Genomic DNA, 20589 nt, shown 5'->3' with positions numbered 1-20589 from the left:
AAATCTCCACGCATTCCTAGACCCATGTAGAAGGTGCTCAGCAGATGTTACTACAAGCTGAGATTTTTAATCCGTTAATCGAGGAATGTTACTGAATGAACACCGACCCTGAGAAAAGCCCCGAGTGAGGGGGCAAGCCTGAGAGCTTTGGAGGTGCATTCAGTGGGCTTGTTAAGAAGCACCACCTGGGAGTGGGGAATTCTCTGACTCACGGCCAATGTAGGGTAGAGCGACTGTGGGGCACAGGTCAGATTTGGAGCCCACCCTAGACCGTCTGTGTCGTGGAGGACTTCGCTAGGGCATAAAAAATGTTAAGCAGTCACCGTGTCCCCCACAGGCATGCCAGCGGGCCGCAGACCCAGCCACAAGGGTATTGCATCCCACGAGTGTCCCTGTGAGGCTGTGCTGCTGACAGATTTGTTGGGGACTTGAATGCAAGAGTAAGAAAGGGGGGCGGGAAGCTTGCCTTTTGGGAATGTTAGTAGAACTCCAACTCTGGGAGGAATAATGGAGCACGCCACATTTGATACGCCCGATGACGCCATGATCGTCTTGGAGGACTGGCCAGGTTCCAAGCAGATGACAAGCGACTCTTTTCTAACACAGAGGTCAGTGGCCTGGTTTTGTGATGCCTGCTGTCCCCAGACGGTGTCCAGTTAACTTGCTGGAAAGCGGTGCAGACTCCCACCGACCTCAACTGACCTTTGGGCTTGGAGCAAAGGTCCCTCGTTCAAATACAGCAACTGCCAGGCGCGGTCACGTCCACCTTGGGAGTGTCTGCAGGGCCCCTCACAGTTGTTATCGCCTGCCTTTGCAGCAGTCCTGGAGTGGTGGGAGGTGGTAGCCCCATTTTTCAGGCAGTGTAACTGAGGCCCAGAGAGGCAGCATTATTCGCCTAAAGTTACAAAGTTAGATGGCGTCCCTGGCAGGTTTGGGGCCCAAGTTGTTGTTTCTTTGGAAGGGAAATGCTGCTTGTAAAAAAAAAAATGAGGCTGGACGCGATGGCTCACACCTGCAATCCCGGCACTTTGGGAGACTGAGGCTGGAGGGCTGCTTGAACTCAAGAGTTTGAGACCAGCCTGGGTGATACAACGAGACTTCATCTCCCCAAAAAGTAAATACATTAGCTGGGCACAGTGGTGTGCATCTGTAGTCCCAACTTCTTAGGAGGCTGAGGCCGAAGGATCGCCTGAGCCCAGGAGGTCGAGGCTGTGGTAAGCCGTGATTGTGCCACTACACTCCAGCGTGGGCGGCAGAGTGAGACTCTGTCTCAATAAATAAATAGATGATAAAAATTAAAAAAAATAGAAAGGAAGGGTGCCTCGCATGACTCATGTGCTAAAATGCACAGAAAGAAGGCTGCCGGGGCAGCGGACGGATTTGTGCTTTTGTTCCGGGCTGCCTCAGAGTCTGCCTGCCCTTGCCAGCCCTCCCCACACCCTGTCAGAGCCGAGAGGAAGCAGGCATCCAGGTCCCGGCCGTCGGCAGAGAAAGGACGGGCTGTGGGTGGTGGGAACGGAGGAAAGGGAGGAGTCACCGGTGGGGCCAGCTTTCCCCAAATAGAAATAGACAAACAACAGAAACGGGACTCAACAGTCTTCTCAGGAAACGCTGACCCTAGGTGAGAACAGCGTGGGAGTTCGAGGGATTCTGGCTGGACGAGGGGGTCACAGCAGCCCCCAAGGGCTCAGCTCTAGAATCACCTCAATGGATGTGTCTGTGCGCACACAGGACAGACACATGCCCGGGCTCCTGCATGCCGAGGCTTGCTCTCCCCTCCCCCTCACACATGCTCTCACACGCGCAAATTTCCTTATCTTTCCTCATACAGGCAGATGTTGCCTGGAGACAGATTCAGAGATAAAGATGCCAAGAAAGATTCTCGGGGCTGACACAGCTGCCCAGCAAAGACACACAAGTGACTGAGACCAGTTAGGCAGAGATGGAAAAACATGCAGGTGTACGTGTTTATAGTGCCCCGCTCTGTGGCTTGGTAGCCTGTTTACCTCTTGGCCCCTTATTTCTATACTCTTAGACCCTGTGTATGGGTTGTCTTCTCCATGAGGGACCCCTCTTCCAGATGACGGTGCTTGGCAGCCGCAGGTTTTCCCTGAAGTCACAACACCTGGAGCTCCAGGGGCGAGTGTCTAAGTACATATAGTCAGGACACTACACTGTGACTCACGGTTCCACATCCTGGAAAGCACTGGTTGGCAGGAGTTTTGTTGTGTGTCACTATTAAGTCCCAGCTTGACTCTAAGACCCTCCTGGAGCAGTAATTCAGGACCAGTCATTTTAGATAACATTTTTCTGATTTTCTAATGAAGTTTTTCTTGTAATAGCCATATGACCAGTCTTGCTCCCTTGATCATTAGTACCTGACACAGTGCTAGTGTTGAGTTGACAGGGCCTGTCGTGCCTTTACCTGGCACTTGGCAGTGGACAGAAGGCTCTCGGCTCCAGGCATCCCTCAGTCATGACTGCAGGCTGTTCTGAGCCTGTCTTCCAACTTCGTCCCGCTTGATACAATTGTAATAAAGAAGCACTGTGTGTTGACACACTGTACAGCTGAGCGTTACACTCATGGCTCCCATTATTGAGCCCCTGCTGTAAACAGGACATTTCAGGCCATCGTTCCAATAGCCTTCTTCCCCAGGAGCATTTGGGTAGGAAAATCTTGGGAGAAGTTACCTGGACCGCCTGAGTCCTGCTCTCCTGGGGTACTGACAAAAAGGAAGATGCCAATTCCTGTTGTTTCCCTTCCAGACAGACTCTTTGAGGATGGGGCCGCCAAGTCTTCACTTGAGTTCGCACCCAAGGTGGTTTTTCTGCACACTTCTTAAAGTTTAAGAAGTTTTAAAGTTCTAAGATGCACTGGTTTAGGGTTTCAGGCTCTGGAAGATAAGAAACCTTACTTGGGTTTTCTTATCTAGCTTACCTGGGATATTACCAGGGGACTTGTGAGACAGTTGTTTAGCATTTGGGTGCTGCTGGGCCCTTTGGGAGCCAGGCTGGAAGGGCTGGAGGTGGGATTCATGGCTGGTGACAGAGGCTGTTCCCAGCCCTGGCTGCTTCCCTGCCTGCTTTCTGTCCCGATTGGGTTCAGGCTCTAGGAATTGGCACTCAGTGAAAGAATTTTGACTTCTAGTGGAATTTGTGCTGTCACAGGATTTGACCCATGGGACCCATGAATAGATAGATGGGTTAGGTGAGCATGTGACTTGGCTGGTGACCGAGAGAGTGATAAATGGGAGAGCAATTGGGGAAAGTGGAAACGGACGGATTAAATTCTAAGAGGGGCCTCGTCCATCTGAGCGAAGGTGGGGCCCAGTGGAGCCCCAGTTGTAGACTTGGTCCGACACTTGCTCTGAACACTGACCAAGCATGTGGGAAATCTCCCCCAAATTATATATGGTCTCTCACAGTGAGTGCCTTTTGAAGTGATCGATTGTATTTGACATCCCAGAGGGTCGGACAGTGATATCCGAGGTCACGGTCCAATCGTGACTCCTAGCAGTAGCTTCAAAGGCATATTACATAGCTCTGGTAGTTTGTCCAGGATAAGGGGGTGAGGACGGGCGTTAGGAATATTTCTGTTGTGAATTTCAAAAGGAGCCAATTCTAGCTCCCCTTCACTGTAGCACAGCATCGTGGGTTTGAATGGAAGTGATGGCATCAGACCTGGCTCCGGGTCTGCCACTTACTGCAACTTTGGGAAGTCACCTAGACTGTATGAACCTCCGTTTCCTCATCTGTAAAATGGGAGCAATAATCCTGGCCTCACAGGGTTATTGTTAGGATCGGACAAAATTAACATAGTGAAGCACTTAGCAAAGTGCCCTGTCAACTGGGATGGGGTGTGGGGTGATGGGCATTGTTAGATACATCTCTGGATATGCATGGCTGTTCCCCTACCTGTCTTGTTAGAACAAAACACCTGAGTTGTCCAGAGCACATCTATTTCTGAGGTCTCACTGAGCAATAGATTATAATTATAAGTTATGCTCTAGGGGTAGTGTTGTCACTGAAAAGTTCTTTGGGGCCACGGGAGCCTCCTGGCTCTTTGAAGGAATTAGTTGGTACTTATCCCCAGGAGGTATTGATAAGGTAGAAGTTTGGCAAGAAATCTGCATTTTTTTTTTTTTGGTCTAATCTAAGTAGTAGGTTAATAAGAGATACATTGTGTGTTAATAATTCCATTTACATTTCTTTCTCCAAGACACACTACTGGCTTCACTAAGTCAAGACACCATTCATTCCCATTGCCAGTGGTAATGGTAATGGTAGTGGTAATAACAGGTACCGTGTATTAGCACTTAACTCCACGCTTGTGTACTAAGCACTACCTACATTATCAGTGCCCCCATTTCACACATAAGGAAACTGAGGTTTTCAGAGACTGAATAACTGGTACAAGATCACACCTCTAGTAGGGGCAGAACCAAGATGGGACTGTCTGTCTCCAAAATCTGCCTGCTCAGTGCGGTATCTGTCCTGTCTGGAAGGCCTCGGAAGTGAGGGCTAGTGGTCCCAGGAAGGAGTACGGATGGTGGCTAAAGGAACTGACTGACCCTTGGCCCCTGAGGGGCTCCTCTGGTGTGAAGGCTTCTGGTTGTGCTGTTGAGACTGGAGGCAGGAATGCCAGCTTCCATAAGTGGTCATTGACCAGGTTGTGACCTGGGCTTGGTCACGGTGATTGGTTCCTTTGGAATTTCATGACTAACTCTCAGGCAGGGTGTTCTCACAGTTGTCCTGGAAGACCACCCAGGAAGTTCCTCTGGGGTAAAATGATGCCTTTCCTTAGGATGCCTGAAACCCACCCCACCACCCCCATGCACATGTAAACACACACACCCTCCACACCTCTTGAGATCTTTTGTGCTGGCTTGTTTGTTTCTTTGGTGTCTTCAAGTTGAGCTAGAACTAGGGGAATGACTTTTTAGTTTTGAATTTATAAGAATGAAAAGCAAATGATTCTCTGTACTGGTTAGAATTTCCTTTCTTCTCTTGTCTAAAGGGATAGGGTGACGATGTGTCTCAGATTTTTTTGGACAGTCCAAAGCTTGGGTATTCTACAGAGTTCTCCCGATAAAAGGAAAAGGTCCTAGGAAATTGGATTAGGCAAATTATAACCAAATCAAGTGAGTAATTATTACAACCAAATGGGCCTTAGCTATAGAAATTCTAAACTTGCAATTTTAGGCTTTGCAAAAATATGGTCACTGTTGATAGAGGAGGAATGACAGTCCTTGTTTTGGGTCTTGGAATGGCAGAAATAAAATATTAAGTAGGGAGCAAAGATCAGCTTCTTGAAGGGGAACAGGGTTGGGTAAGTAAGTATTGGTGCTGTGTGTGTGTGTGTATTTGTGTATGTCTGTGTGTATATGCACACCCCTGTGTGTAGAATTTTCCTAAGTGAAATTTATAACATTTTGATGAACTCAGAGTTAATTGACGTGGCATAAACGTGCTAGCTGGTTGTTATTTTTCAGGGAGAGAACTAGAGAGAGACACAAATCACCCCGGAATAAAGATGGCAGAGGGTCAGAAAAATCTGTCACCATTCAAGCTCCCACCGGAGAGCCCTTGTTGGCAAATGATTCCACTCGGGCAGAGGAAGTACAGGTAAGGATCAAAGGCAGTCTGCAAGCACACTGCCACTTGACCAAGATGCCTTTCTGAAAATGTTTTTCTAAGTCTTGTTGAAATAGGTTCTCTTGGGTTTTTATCTTTATTTTCCTAGCATGTTAATTAGTTTATCTATGTCCCGTGGTCTCTTGTTGGTCTAAGGACAGCCTGTCCTGCCATTTCGTAGCTTGGGGATTCTTCTGAAGTGTGATTGGTTGGCCCGCTTTGCATGGTGTTGAAAAGAAGCCAGCAAGGCTGATGACAGGGCAGGGGAGGGAAAAGTTACAGGCTGGAGTCTCCCGAGACTCATTCCAAAGTGGAACAGTATAAGAGAGGAAAGGAAACTCCCTCTCCAGAAAGCCTATGCAGTGCTGGAAAGAGGAGGAAAAAGTTGGGACAGCCCAGACGGACTGTTACTACCAGTCTGTGCAGTAAATCAGGGGCTGCACACTCAGATGCCTGGGAGGGAAACAGATTAATTAAGGAGGCTCTGGGGCAAAAAGAAAAGGCAAACATAGTTCCAGCAAGCTTGGGGACTCATAGCAATCTGTGCGGTACCTCGGCATCAGTGCCCGGGATGGAACGGAGGAGTCTGTAGCAAACTGGAGAAGGCATTTCCCATGTCAAGAGAGCAGCAGCTTCTGTGCTCCAGACACGTATTGCTGCTCAGGAATGCAGGGATTCAGTGGCTCTGGATCTTGCCGTATTCAAGAAAGCTGGGGATTAGGATTTTATGTGAAATCCTAATGTCACATAACTTTGAAGTATTGGGGGTTTTTTTTTTAAAGACATTGAGTGGGTTCCTCTGGCAGCCCACTTCTGAGGCATACACAGAAACACATTTGCATCCTCTCCGCACATCCTGAAATGTATGCACGTCTAGCCTTGCCCCACACAAACAAAGCAGTGTATGCATACACAGCTGTAAAGATATAGGACTGTAGATAAGCATCAATCTGCACACATCTGCAGATAGGCATGTGTAATCAGGAGGATGGACTGAACCAGAATTCCTCAGAGCACACGAGGTGTTCTTGGGACTCAAAGCTACAGTTGTGGGTTGAAGGGGATGCTTCTTCTGTGCTGGGCAAGCACCTTTAGTGCTGTCGTACTGCCTGCCTTGGCTCTGGGAGGGTGGATGGATGGATGGTTGACTGGGGCCAGTCCTAGGACTGTATCACCCTGAAGTGCTCGAGGGGTCGATTCCTCCTAGATGGATCCGGAGGTGCTAGTGGCCTCCCACGAAGGCATCGCTTTGTGACCAGTTCTTCTACCCCTTGTAGCTCACTGAGGGCTATGATGGGAAGCTGTTGGTGTTTACACCAGGATGATCTAGTGGGGAAAGCCTCAAAGTGGGCATTTAGAGGCTGTATTTCTTAGTAACTCTGCTACCTGGAGCAGTCACAACCATTGTAGCCTCAGTTTCTTCATTGAAAACGAAGAGGATTAGCTTAGAGGATCTAAGGTCCTACGTTCTGAGAACCTCAAGCTTGAAAGGACCCTCTGTACATCTGCATTTTTTTGGACAGGCAATATAGTTAGCAAGTCTTTGGAAAAAGGGTGAGTAGCTGAATCAGAGCAGTGTGGTGGTCAACAAAATATGAGCACCAGTAATAATTATTTCAGCACTGACTATCTGAATCACTAGACCCAGTATGAAACATGGAATCCAATATTTATAAAAGAAATCTGTTCACATCTCTCTGTGTAAATTGAGGTCGGTTATTTTAAAAAGAAAACAATACATCAGCAAGGGAAGAAAAAGCCATAAATTAAAAGATACCCAATTTGCTTTCATATAAGGTAAGTTCAAAGACTACAGAAAACAACTTACTTTGTAACACTCTTAGTGAGAACAGAGAATTGAACAGATCTTGAGTGTACAGTTTGATGAATTTTCATGGATGAGTACACTCAGTAACCCACACTGGGGTAATATGTCTATCACTCTAGGAAATTCTCTTCTGCCCTTACTGGTCAATCCCTGCCCCCACCCCCAAGGCAACCACCGTGTTGATTTTTATCACTAGAGATTAGTTTGCCAGTTTTTGGCATTTAATATAATTAGAATCATATGTTTCATTCCCCTACTCAGTGTAATGATTTTGAGATTTATCCATGTTTTGGTATATGTGTTTCAACAGCTCCTGCTTTTTTTAGTTTTTGCTGGGTAGTATTCCATTGTATGAATCGACCATAGTTTGTTATCTATTCTCCTGGTGGCTGGTCTTTTGGGTTGCACCATTTTGGCTGTTATGAGTGAAGCTGTTTCCTCTTATTTGGTGTAAAACCTGGAATGGAATTGCTGGGCCACATAGTTAAGTGTATATATAAATATATGTGAAACAACCTGACCAGTTTTCCCAAGGTGCTGTATGTACTGTGTACACTTTCACCAGGAATATTGGAGAGTCCTGGCTGCTCCTGGCTTTTGTGTTCAACAGCAGTTTCTCTCACCGAATGTGATGCTTCCTGCTCTCCAAGTTGAAGGACTGTTTGTTCATAGGTTGAGACCTTCCCCACCACTTCTTACTGTAACCCGTGCATTTTATACATCGTAGTTTTGATCATTACTAGATTTGGTTATGAGTGATCTCTGTCTTGCTGATTCAGCTGTTAACTCAAATGAGGTTTTTGTAAGTTGGTGTCCTAATTTCATACACTTTGCCACCACACGTGACTTTTTGTTTTTTCTTCTTCTTTTTTAATTTTAAGGGAGATCATACATAGGAATCTCTGAGGCAAACCTCTTTGGCCCCAGGTGGCTTTTCAGTGCTTTGCTCTGCTGTTGTTCAGTCAAGGTTGTCGGTAAAACAGCAAAATAACTTCAAATCCTAACAACTGGATCTTGTTAATTGAATAGACTCGTTGCTCTAACTAGCCACTGCCTGGAAGTTTAAAATTCTCTCGCTATGGCTTTTTTGCTTTTTAGCGCTCTGAAGGATGTAATAACACGTCCAATTCCAGAAGTTGGGCTTTGGAAGCCTTTATAACCCAGCACGAATTGGAAAGAAAATTCAAGGAGTTTTCTTCTCTAGGTCAACTCTCGTAAGAGTACTCTGACACCTGGATTGTTCAGTGGAGGGCAAACAGCCCCAGACCGCCAGAGCCCTCCTGGATCTTCCAACACGGAGCATGATAATCCGTGTTATATTTATGACTTGCTCGGACAGACACAAAGATTAAATTATGTTTTCTCTGTTGGAAAATGATGCATTTTGAACATTTCAGTGAAAACTCCTCTGGTTAAAAAATTCTATTATTTTTAAAGCGTAAAGCTTCCTTTTCCGAGAAGCCTTTGTGAGTGGGGTTGGTTAAATAAGGCCCTCCATGTTCACTGCCCACTTCGGTAGCTTTTACACATGACCTGCTTTGGAAGGCTTGTCATTCTCGCTGTCTTCTCCCCATCAGGATGACAACTGGGGAGAGACCACCACGGCCATCACAGGCACCTCAGAGCACAGCATATCCCAAGAGGACATTGCCAGAATCAGCAAGGACATGGAGGACAGCGTGGGGCTGGATTGCAGGCGCTACCTTGGCCTCACCGTCGCCTCCTTCCTTGGACTGCTAGTCTTCCTCACCCCCATCGCCTTCATCCTGCTGCCCCCGATCCTGTGGGGAAATGAGCTGGAGCCTTGTGGCACCATTTGTGAGGGACTTTTCATTTCTGTGGCCTTCAAACTCCTCATTCTACTGATAGGGACCTGGGCACTTTTCTTCCGCAAGCAGAGGGCCGACTTGCCGCGGGTGTTTGTGTTCCGTGCCCTGTTGCTGGTCCTCATCTTCCTCTTTGTGGTTTCCTATTGGCTTTTCTATGGGGTCCGCATCTTGGACTCTCGGGAGCGAAATTACCAGGGCATCGTGCAGTATGCGGTCTCCCTCGTGGACGCCCTCCTCTTCATCCATTACCTGGCCATCGTCCTGCTGGAGCTCAGGCAGCTGCAGCCCGTGTTCACGCTGCAAGTGGTCCGCTCCTCCGACGGCGAGTCCCGGTTCTACAGCTTGGGACACCTGAGGTAAGGGGAAGCAGGAGGCAGAAGGGACAACGGATGCCCTGCTGGAAGACAGCTGCTCTTCGGCACGTGAGGGGCGGTGGCGGATGCCAAGTGCTAGCACCGGGGTTTGACTCTTTTCTCTCCTGGAGGAGCTGCGTGAGGGCAGGGAGGCGTGTGTGTTTCTGGACTTCATTGCTGGCTGTCATCCAGGCTGGGGTTTTGCCGGGTCTGTTCTCAGAATTGTTGGCGGCTCCCAAAAGTGGTGGAGGAAGGATATGCAGAGTGATAGCTGCCTACTTTGGCCCTGAAGTTGGCCTTTGGATGATGGGTAAGGGGCTCAGCAATTCCATTTTGCCCCAGATGGAACATCTGATTTACCCTGATGTCCCAGTGGAATTACTAGTTTCTTTTTTTTTTTTCCACTCTCAGAAGTGTTCTGTTTGAGCAATAAATTTTATGGTCACCCTAATGGCCCTCCGGTAAAGAATCAAGTGCAAGCTGGGCATGGTGGCTCACACCTATAATCCCAGCACTTTGGGAGGCTGAGGCAGGATGATTCCTTGAGCTCAAGAGTTTGAGACCAGCCTAGGCAGCATAGCGAGACCTTGTCTCTACAAAAAAATCTTAAAATACTAGACAAGTATAGTGGTGCATGGCTGTAGTCCCAGCTGCTTGGGAGGCTGAGGCAGAAGGGTCACCCGAGCCCAGGAGGTTAGGCTGTGGTGAGCTGTGGTGGTACCACTGCCTGGGTGACCTATTGAGACCCTGACTCAAAGAAGAATCGGGTGCACTTAGAGACTCCCAATGTGTAAGAGTTGAGTATCTTGAAAACGTATGCCTGAGAAAAAGTTAAAAATCAATTGGGATGTCATACTTTAAATCTATGCATAAAATCTCATTATGTTGTAGTTAACTAAAAGAGTGTTCATCATCATTTATTTCTATTTACCCCCAGGTAAGCACTTTATATAGATTGCATATTTTGTCTTCACAGATCCCTGTGACATGGGTCTCTTTTTTTTTGAGTTGGAGTCTCACTCTGTCACCCAGACTGAAGTGCAGTGGCTGCTCCCGGCCACCTCAGCCTCGACCTGCTGGGCTCTGGTGATCCTTCTGCCTCAGTCTTCCGAGTAGCCGGAATTACAGGCATGCGCTACCACACCCGGCTGATTTTTTAATTTATTGTAGAGATGAGGTCTCGCTGCCCAGGTGGGTCTCGAACCCGTTGTCTCAAGCAATCCACTCACCTCAGCCTCCCGAGGCGCGGGATTACAGGCTGAGCCACTGAGCCTGGCAAGAATGGACCTTTTTTTTTTTTTGAGCTGGAGTCTCACTCTGTCACCCAGACTGGAGTGCAGCGGCTGCTCCCAGCCACCGCAGCCTTGACCTGCTGGGCTCCGGCGATCCTTCCGCCTCAGCCTTCCGAGTAGCTGGAACTACAGGCGCGCGCTACCACGCCCGGCTAATTTTTTGATTTATTGTAGAGATGAGGTCTCACCAAGTTGCCCAGGCAGGTCTCGATCTTCTTCTGTAACAGGGATTAGAAAGACCCATGTTACAGAAGAAGAAACCAGGGCTTAGGGGATTTAAGTAATTTGCACAAAATAATATGGCTAGCCTGGTTTAAGATTCACGCTGATGTCCTGAGGCCAGAACTGAGTTTAATGACCCCAGTGTGGCCTTTCTTTCATTGTTTGGTGGCCTCTCTTTCCATCTTTTTTCTTCCACAAGCTATGAACCCTGGGAGAACAGGGGCTATCCCCACTCCTTATGACATCCTCAGTATGGCATGGAACATGGCACACCGTTGGTGCTAAGAGAGTCTCGGATAAGTACAGAGCTTGGGCTATCTGACTTCAAAGCCTTTGCCCTCTCTCCAGGCTCTTCTGCCTCTTAGGGAACATATGCTGGCGTGTGTAACCTGCTTGGCGCATGGTAGGCACTTAGTTAATTGCAGCTATTACTGCTGTGATATTGTAACTGGCAGAGCAGCCAAGATCGGCAAGGGCACACCTTAGTGGGTATCGGAACAATCCACTTTGTCATTGTTTTGGCTGGCGTCCAGGGAAGTAGCCCAGCCCTGGTTTGGAGTCTGGCCACACTGCCGAACCATCTTCGTGTTGGCATGCACCCTCTTCCATTTCTTGGGTCAGCTCATGCCACTTGAGGCCTGGATGATTTAGTGTTCAAGGTTGCTGCCACCCTGCCTGATCCTTAGTGGAAATCAGTGTCTGAGTCCCAAGTCTACATAGCAAAATCAGATGTTTTGAGTCCTTCGCAAATGCTGAAGGGCCCTGAAGGCAAGTAGGTCATTGCTGCGTGTTTATCTCAGACAACCTTCTTTCCCCGTGTTTTGCTTTGGGGAATGACCAGCAGACTCGGGTTAAATATCTGCTGTGTGCACAGCCCAGGACACACGAGGCTGGTAGCCTTCAGAGCTCTGTCAAGACTTGTGGTGCTCACAGTTGCTTGGAGGGAGACCATTGCACCGCTGCCCAGACCTGGGAGTAGGTGATAGGAACACAGGAGGACAGGGAATTCCAGACTGGATGGCCTCGATGGATCCCAGCAAGAGATAGTCTGTGTCTGAAGTTATGGCGGTAAATCTGGCTGTGACCACAGGGTCACAATGGAGGTGAGCGATATTTGGGACTTTGTAAATGTAAGTAGCCAAGACACTGGCTGAAGTGAGGCCTGTTGTGGTTTTGTATTTGGCCTTCAGCCCTAGTTGGTGTGGATCCCACCTGCATAGGTGGGAAAGAGAAGGGTGTCTTCTCACCGTGGGTAGACAGGGTGGTGAGACTGACTGCCGCCCTACGGCTCCCACGTTGCTCCTCCTGCTTAGACGGGTTGAGCTGCACACTAGATCTGGGCGGGGGTGGAGAAGGGGACAAACCAAACAGCCTGGGGAAAGTATGCCTGTGGTGTGTTCAGAAAGCGTAATTGGCAGCAGCCCTTGGATCTCACCACATAGCTATGCTGGTCAGGGTAGAACCGAGTAGAAGGAGCCAGGCTGACTGTGCCGCCTGGCTCATGGGCTTGCTGCAGGTCTCTCGGTCTGCTCCCAACATGGCCAACAACTGCCCAGTCCCCACTTTCCAAAGCGGAAGCCAGCAACCCCAGCTCCGCAGGGAGACCTGGAGGGTGGCAGCCCGGGGGAGAGCATTTGGAGGTGATTCCCAGCATCCTCTGTTCGCCTCCTCTTCAGGGCTGTTTGTTTCCCTCCCCTCCCAGCCTCTAGTAAGGCCCCCTTGTCCCTTGCATGGAAGCCCTGGGTTATGAGGTGGAAAGAAGGGCTGAGAAGGAGAGCTCTTGACTGACAAACAGAGCCCTTGGCAGGGCCGGATGCCCGAGTGACAGCCAGTCTGCTGGAGCTGGAGCGGGCTTGGCGTCTCCCTCCGGGCATTGTGTGGGCCCGGTCACCCGCCGATCCTTGGGCCTAATCTGGTCAGAACCCAGCAGTGGCTGGCAGAGTCCCTGGGCCAGAAATACAGCTTCTAAGCCCTTTTGTAAAGTGTAGAAACAGACGGGAGGGAAGCGGTAGCGGAAACACAAAGCGGGTGCCGGAGCTCAGAATAGCAGGTCTCCATCAGACCCACCAGCATCCCAGGCCATCCGCTCTCCCTTTATGGAAAGCCTTTGCTGTCGCAGCAGCCTATTGGGCTTATTAGGTACAGAGTGATGACGAGCTCTCTTTTTCTGTTTTCAAAGATGATTTTATTGAACCGACTGAGCTATTTTTGAGAGTTGTCAAAAGAATGCCTACTCTTCCGTTTCTTAAAGAAAATAGGGTTCTCATCAGCTCTCATAAAAGGTACTTGCTGGGGCCCTGCCTGTTGGCAGGAATGGAGTTTCAGACTTTGAAAAGTTTCAGAAATGTAAAAAGCTATTGTAGAAACTGAGATACCATAAATAGATTCAGATACTCCCTAACTTTTGCCCAGTGCACAAGGGCTTACAAAAGAGTTACAAGGATGCTTCATAGGTTTGGGCTCATTTACCCCTCCTTGCTGCCCGGTCAGGGGTCAGAGCAGGTGGGGTAGTGGTATCCTCCTCTTACAGTCGAGACCTCTGAGCCACCGGTTAAGGGACCTGCTTCAGGTCACAAGGAACCAGCGCCTTCCTGTGTATCACAGCCTTTGCAGCACCCTGGCATCTCCACATGGTCAGTGTGTGATTTTCCATACACACCTCGCCTGTCACTTTTCCTGGCCCCATTCTCACAGTGAATTGCTAACTTTTCCAGGATGTCGCCAGAGACTAGTGGCTTTTGGTCTGACTGTATTTGGGGAGAAACCCAGAAGAATGGAAGAGACTAAAAATGACACTTAATTATCCTAAGTAATCAACCATTTCTCAGTTTTGAAATATTTGAAAGAAAATACTTGTGAATATTGGTACATAGATGCTACTGTAATGGACTGGTTGAATCTGAGATGTGGAACAATTATGACACATGAAGAACCCTTGAGCATGAACAGCTACAGAGTCCTTACTGTGTGCCAGGTACCTTCTGTGCTCTTACACACAACTCACTTAATCCTCACAACAATCCTATGAGATAGGCACTGTTATCCTCCTTTTCAGATGAGAACACTGAGGCACGGGAGAGTCAAGTAAGTTGTCTAAGGCTCCACACAGTTTGTAGTTGTGGGAACCAGGATTTGGTTCCAGAGTGATCTTAACCATTTCATCCTACTGCCTCTGAATATTTGGGTTCCTGGTCCCATCACTGCTTTAAGAACACATGAACAAACTCATAAGCACTTTTTGACAGCTCACCATATCCTGGGTGCTAGCTGTTTTTGTATACATTACCATATTTCATTTAACTCGTAGCTTCCAGAATGGAACAGAGAGCATGTGGAGGATTGTCAGGGACGGCTTGCATTCTGAGGTCCATTCCTTAGCTCTGTTGGTTCTTTTACACTCAGTTGACAAAGCCCGGTCCTTATAACCACAATGGTAGGCTTGAGCCTTTGGTCAAGACCTTTTTTACTTTATGTACTTCACGTGGCTCAAAAAAGATGCCCTTTATTTACTGTGTAACAACCACCCCAAAACTTAGCAGCTTAAAAATTAAAACAACCATTTTTGTCTTTCTTACAACTCTGCAATATAGGTTGGGCTCAGCTAGGAGGTTCTTTTGCTGGTCCTGCCAGTGGTCCTGCGTGATTGTACTCACATGATGCGTCAGCTAGGGCTGGACTTTTTTCTCTTCCCATGTATTCTGAGATTCTCTCCACCTCCACATGGCCTCTCCTTATTTCTTCATTAGGGTGCTAGACTTCTCAAATGGCATCTTAGGGTTTCTAAGAGCACAAAAGCAGAGGCTTCCAGAACTTGTGAGGCCTGGGCCTGGAACTGGAACTGGCCCAGTATTACTCCTACTACATTCTCTTGGTCAAAGCGAGCCACAGCCCTCAGATTTACGGAGAGAGGACTACACAAGATGGAGACTGCTGGGAGGCTTAGTTCAGTGTAAGCAGACTCTCACAGCCACCGTGGGTCCTCATTCTCAGAGTCTGTTTGTTCCTACTTTGCATATGGTCCTAAGAAATTTAATTATTGATTCTAACAAAGTTGACGATTGATTTCTTTGCCTTAAAAAGTCCAGGAGTGACATATGTCGAGTGGTTGAAAGAGCTGCTTTAAGGAGGCTCATGAGCATCAGTGAAAAGTGGTAGCTGATAGTCATCAGCAAGGAGAGAGATGGAAGAACCACAGAAGCAGATACACGTCTCGGCACTCTGGGAAGCTTTTCCATTCACAGTGATCCATTCTGTAGAATATTCATATTGCTGAAGCTCCACTGTACCTAATTCAGACATCAAGTTTTTGACTGTTTGGGTTTTTAAGCCTGCTTCCTTCATTGAGACTGAAAGAGTGTCTGATAAATTGGCACTTGACCATGGACCTTTTTATTAAAGGTCTGGTAACTGATCACAAAACCACCTGTGATTTAGAAGAAAAGATTCTCGGATTGCTTCTCAAACAGTGAAAGTTTATGACTGTTGCATTATTGTGTTGAAAGGGACTGTTAGGCACAGAATGTTTGTGTTTCTGCCCCTCACCCCTCAATTCATTATATGTTGAAGCCCTAACTCCCAGGATGGCTATATTTGGAGACCCAGCCTCAAAGGAAATAGTTGAGGTTAAATGAGGTCATAGGGTGAAGTCTTTAAACAATAGGACTGGTGTCTTTGTAAGAGGAGGCACCAAAGAGCTTGCTTTTTCTACACACCAACTTGGGAAAGACTGTGTGAGGCCATAGAAAGAAGGTTGCCAGTAAGAGAGCCCTTACCAGGAACCACATTGGCTGGAACCTCCATCTTGGACTCCTAGAACAATGAGAAAATACATTTCTGTTGTTTAAGCCATCCAGTATGTGGTATTTTGTTATAATAGCCTGAGCTAAGACAGGAATACTGTGCATACTGGTGATTTTTGACCCCAAAGCCCCAGGAAACCATGGGATCCATTTGACCCTGTTGAAATGGAGCTCATCTTGTCCTCCGTCCAGCTCTTGCGTGTATCCTCCCAGCTTGTGTGGGGCCTTCCTTCTCTGGGTTGCACTTTGGTTTTCTAGTTTGAAATGAAAAAGGAAGAGTCTCCTCGGGAAGATAAAGTTACTCCAGTAACTCCAGAGTATATACCCAGCTCCTTCTCCAATCTTATGCCTGAGGTTCTGGGTCATGTAATATCAAGGCTAGTTATTGCACTGCTGATCAAATCCGTGCTGGGCCACGCCTCTCCATCCCATGTCCAAGACCAGCCCCAACGGTCTTAGAGGGCCCATTCCCATCGTGGGTTCACATGCAGTTTCATTTTAGAAATGTGCGTTTTAATTGCTCATGTAACTACTTTTCGGTAAAGATATTTTGCCCGCTTTTGCCACTCGTACCTGAAAAAGCAAAGGATAAAAACAAATAAGTGCTAGAAAGTGGAGAGTGTGAAGGGTTTGCTGTGGGAGAGTTTTGAAGGCTGGAGCGGAGCTGCCGTTTGTGGTTTGCTGCTGTGGTGCCTGTTAAAAGTGGCTTTAATGAGAGCGTAAGGTGCTGCACACTGAAGCCCTGTGTTTATTCAGCTGCCTCCTGGCAGCGGCCACAGTTGGGATGGCTTCCCTCGCACAACGTCTGCCCACAAACCTTGCGTGAGGCCAGAGGACTCACCCCTCCCAGGGCACGGCCGCTGAAGGGGAAGTAACTGGTGAAAGTGAAGCTGGCTTAGATGGCCTTCTGAGGGGCCACAGGCCACTGGAGACATGGGGCATGCTCCTTGCATGCTTGCTTTTTGTGTCCTTAGAGGATTCATGCTGCGGGCCAGGCCTAGCTTTCTCCACAGTCACCCAGGAATCCCTGGGTGTGATTTGACACAGCACGTGGTGAGATACTAACACACAGGAAGGCAGATGGACAGGGGCCTATTTTCCCTGCCTGGCCTGGTCTCTGTGAGCAGATCCAGTTGGGCAGGCCGGTAGCGCCGAGACTCCAGATTTTCATGGCAGTCGGGCATCCTGGGTGGGTCTGGAAGTGTTCTTAGTCTGTATCTAAATATACTAAATATACTACTTAGAGCACCCCAAGCAGGCAGTTGTCTTTGATCCCGGAGTCTCCGCTGTTTATCTTGGTGTGATTCAGCACCGTAATTTAAGACGCCGAGAAAGCCGAGTTCCCGTCCCAGGCAGGGGAGGTCGCGGCACCAGGTGGACTGTGCAGGGAGCCAGCAGGGTAGGGTGCCAAGACCTGTGCGGCAGGCTGTGAGCAGGGCTGCAAGCTCCCCAGGCAGACTGGCAGAGTCAGACCTGACACCTGTGGGGAAGTGTGTCTCAAAGGTGCCCCAGTGGGAGAGGACAGACGGCCTGTGAGACAGTCAGAGGTCTCCAGCTACATCGTGCTCAGCTGCTCAGAAGGAGGCTGCCCAGCTGTGTCGTCTTGACACTCAGAACTTCCGCTGGGTTGTGGTGTTAGGCCCAGAAGGGGTGCGTGTGTCAGCCAGCAGCGTTGTGTCGTTTAGCTCCTGAGACCAGAAGAACCAGGTCATTGCGTGAGCTGTCAGCCTCTTCTGATTCTCATAGACTCCTCCCAGTGTTGATGGAGAGTGGTCTCCTCTGGGCATGCCCTGGGTGTGGTTTTATTTGTATCATTAGAGAGGAAATTTTCAGGGTTACACATTATTAACAGATACTTAAAGCGGAGACCATACAGGGATAGAGAAGTGCCCTGGCTGTTTCCAGACTGCCCTTAGAGCTTTGGGATTAGATATCCCAGCTTCCAACCTGCTTGTTTGTCTTTCGATGGGGATACCCTGCGGGGCTTGTTTACAGCCTAATATTCAAAGTAGAGGCCAGCTTCTGAATATTGATTCGGAGAACTTGGTTACTAAAGCATCCACATATCTGAGGAGCCAGCCATGTTGCCAGGACAAAGGCCTTTCGTGGGCCTTGCCAGCTGGACAGAGCCTCAGATCTGTTTCCTCTCACAAAGGCCGTTTACCTTGTATCTCAAGATCTCAGGCAGCAATGTGTGGCCCTCCTGCTCTATCTTACAAAGTCCCGCAAAACCCAGGCTTTCTCCCAGATCGTTATGCAGTTTAGCGAAGACCTGTCAGTAAACACGAGCTGATTCCGGTTCTTGCGCCTTCTTGGCCTTCTCAGGTTCCAAGGTGATCGTTGCCTGTTGTCTGTGGCACTTGGGTAATCTGACTTCCCAAATGCAGCTGTGAGGCAGACATCTTAATTAAAAGGCAGAGGGTCAGGAGATCTAAACATTCATATGCCCAACTGTCAGGGAAGGTGGCAGCCGCGTACAGGGGCTAATTATGTCTCCTTCTCTGGGGCTCACACAAATATCGCTGCAAGTGGTCCTGACTGTCAGACTTCAGCCATTCATCCAAATGTCGGGGGCAGTGAAGCCCAGACCTTCAGGCAGAGTTCCTTCTTGTTCACTCCTCCAGGAAGTAGCGGGTGAGTAAATTGAGAACCTCAGTTGTCTCATCCTGGTTGGGGTTTTAGAGTTTTCTCCAAGACCTAGATCTGCGCCCTAAAATGCAGCCACCAGGGCGTAAGCACATCTTTAAGAGTAGATGACGGGCGGCCTTGGTGTCCAGGCAGCCGTCAGTACCAGCCTCCTCTGTCTCCCCTGCTACAGACCCTCTCTCCTCACCCACTCTCACCTTTGTACGCATCTATAGCCTCAGTTTCCATTGATGTCAACCCAGCTTTGCTCCTTACCTGCCTCTATCCTTCTCTCTTTAAGTTTGTGTGTATTTGTTTTCAAGGGCTGCTATAACAAAGTATACTGTGAACTGGGTGGCTTGAAACATTTTCTCCCACTTTCTCAGACATCCGAAAACTAAATGTTGGCAGGACCTCTGATGGCCCAAGGAAAAAATCCCACCTCGCCTTCCCCTGGCTTTTGGTGGCGGCTGACAACCCTTGATATTCCCTGGTGTGCAGTTCCATCACTCTGGTCTCTGTCTCCAACATCACACGGGCTTCCTCTGTATGTGTGTCCCTGTGTCACCTCTTTTCTTACAGGGACACCAGTATGCCCTTACCTTAATAACATCTGTAAAGACTGTTTCCAAATACGGTCATCTTCTGAGGTTTTGGGTACCCAAATTTGGGGAGACACTTCTCTCACTACCGTGGGTTTCTCAAAACTGCCCTGTGACTGAATACTGACTCGATTCCTCCTACTGTGGATGTCCAGGAGGATTAAAACCAGCCTGTTTCTGCTCACACTGCTTTCTCTGCCTGGAATTTGCACCATGTCCGCATGGTGTGACCATGATTCATCTCTTAGGACTTACCTCAGAAGCTCGACTTTGCATCTGCTGTGGCTGTTCAGCTGAAACACCTTCTTCCCCTCTCTTCCCCCGTACACATGTGCCGTCACAGTCTCTGAATCACTTGACCATACTTGTTTGGGTGGTTGTCACCACCGATTGGAATGTAAGCTCCTTGAAGGTCTTATTCACATCCGTGTCTCAGTACTTGGGACTTGGCAGTACTTTCTGAGTACTTTGTTACACTTAGCAGCTAATTTATACATGCTTGTGTTGAAGTTGGAGAAACTAGGTATTAGGACTTTTCTGAATGTCAGCGTCCTTAGTTGGCCCACAGAATAAAAGTATGTGCCCTAAAAGCAGGTCTTTGTAGATTTTGCTCTGTGACAAGGAAACGGTTTAGTGCTTTTTCTGTCAGCACATACTTAGGAAATCCGAATAATGACCTGGCATCTGTGTGGGGCATTGGTGTGCAAGAAGGACTTTCGTATTTTCCACTTGTAAAGAAAGCTGTTTTTGTTGACTGCGCTGAAGGGATCAAATTAATATTTGAAAAGATGTGGCTAACTAAAACTTGAAAGGGGCTTGTCACCCGGTGCTGTCCTCGTCCCTTCTTCCCACTTTGGGAGATGTTGCAGGCCACCAAGTGTGGAGGGCATCAGCCTGGGTGAGCTGTAAAGCTCAGTGTTAATTTCTGGTTTTAATAATAGCACGGACAAGATTTGTTTGACTGCAGAAGCCATAATCCAGTCCAAGGGAAAGTGAATGAACAGGAAACAGGGCCGTGGGTGCGCACCCTGTGCGCGTGTTTGTGTGCAAGTACACGCTTTCCTAGGCCTTGGTGCCCCTATCCATGCAATAAGGAAGTTAAGGAGGTGGTTTATGGCCACAATTGTTTACTTCAGATGTCTGATGGGCTTTCCTAAGAAAGAGAGACTTGAGTCCAGAGGAAGCAGTGGATAGACCAATGGTGAAACTGCAAAGTCCTTTCAGTACCATGTGAGAATGAACTTTCTTTCTCAGTAGAGGCTGGAGGTTATCTTTCTTTATTCAACAGAGGCTGGAGGTCATCTGGGGTGTTACACAAAGAATTGCTATATCGGTTGAGAGACTGGACTAGATGGACTCTGTTTCCTCAATTCTTTTTTTTTTTTTTGAGTTGGAGTCTCAATCA

General features: G+C 48.2%; 1 protein-coding gene across 2 annotated transcripts in view; it reads left to right on the top strand.

The window, feature by feature from the left end:
- VANGL1 (VANGL planar cell polarity protein 1) overlaps positions 1-20589 on the top strand; it is a 37710-nt gene that overhangs the window by 2511 nt on the left and 14610 nt on the right. Inside the window, exons 2-3 of one of the 2 annotated variants that reach the window (XM_008071570.1) lie at positions 5493-5625; positions 9040-9647. In XM_008071570.1, the coding sequence (XP_008069761.1) occupies positions 5493-5625; positions 9040-9647 (741 nt within the window). The remainder of the gene's footprint in view (positions 1-5492; positions 5626-9039; positions 9648-20589) is intronic. The other variant, XM_008071571.1, reaches the window with a different exon arrangement.

Source organism: Carlito syrichta, unplaced genomic scaffold (genome assembly GCF_000164805.1).
Source record: "Carlito syrichta isolate Samal-C Ts95f unplaced genomic scaffold, Tarsius_syrichta-2.0.1 Scaffold314375, whole genome shotgun sequence".
Classification (NCBI taxonomy): Eukaryota; Metazoa; Chordata; class Mammalia; order Primates; family Tarsiidae; genus Carlito; species Carlito syrichta.
The sequence above is the reverse complement of the archived record's forward strand: the minus strand, read 5'-3'. Positions and strand labels throughout refer to the sequence as shown.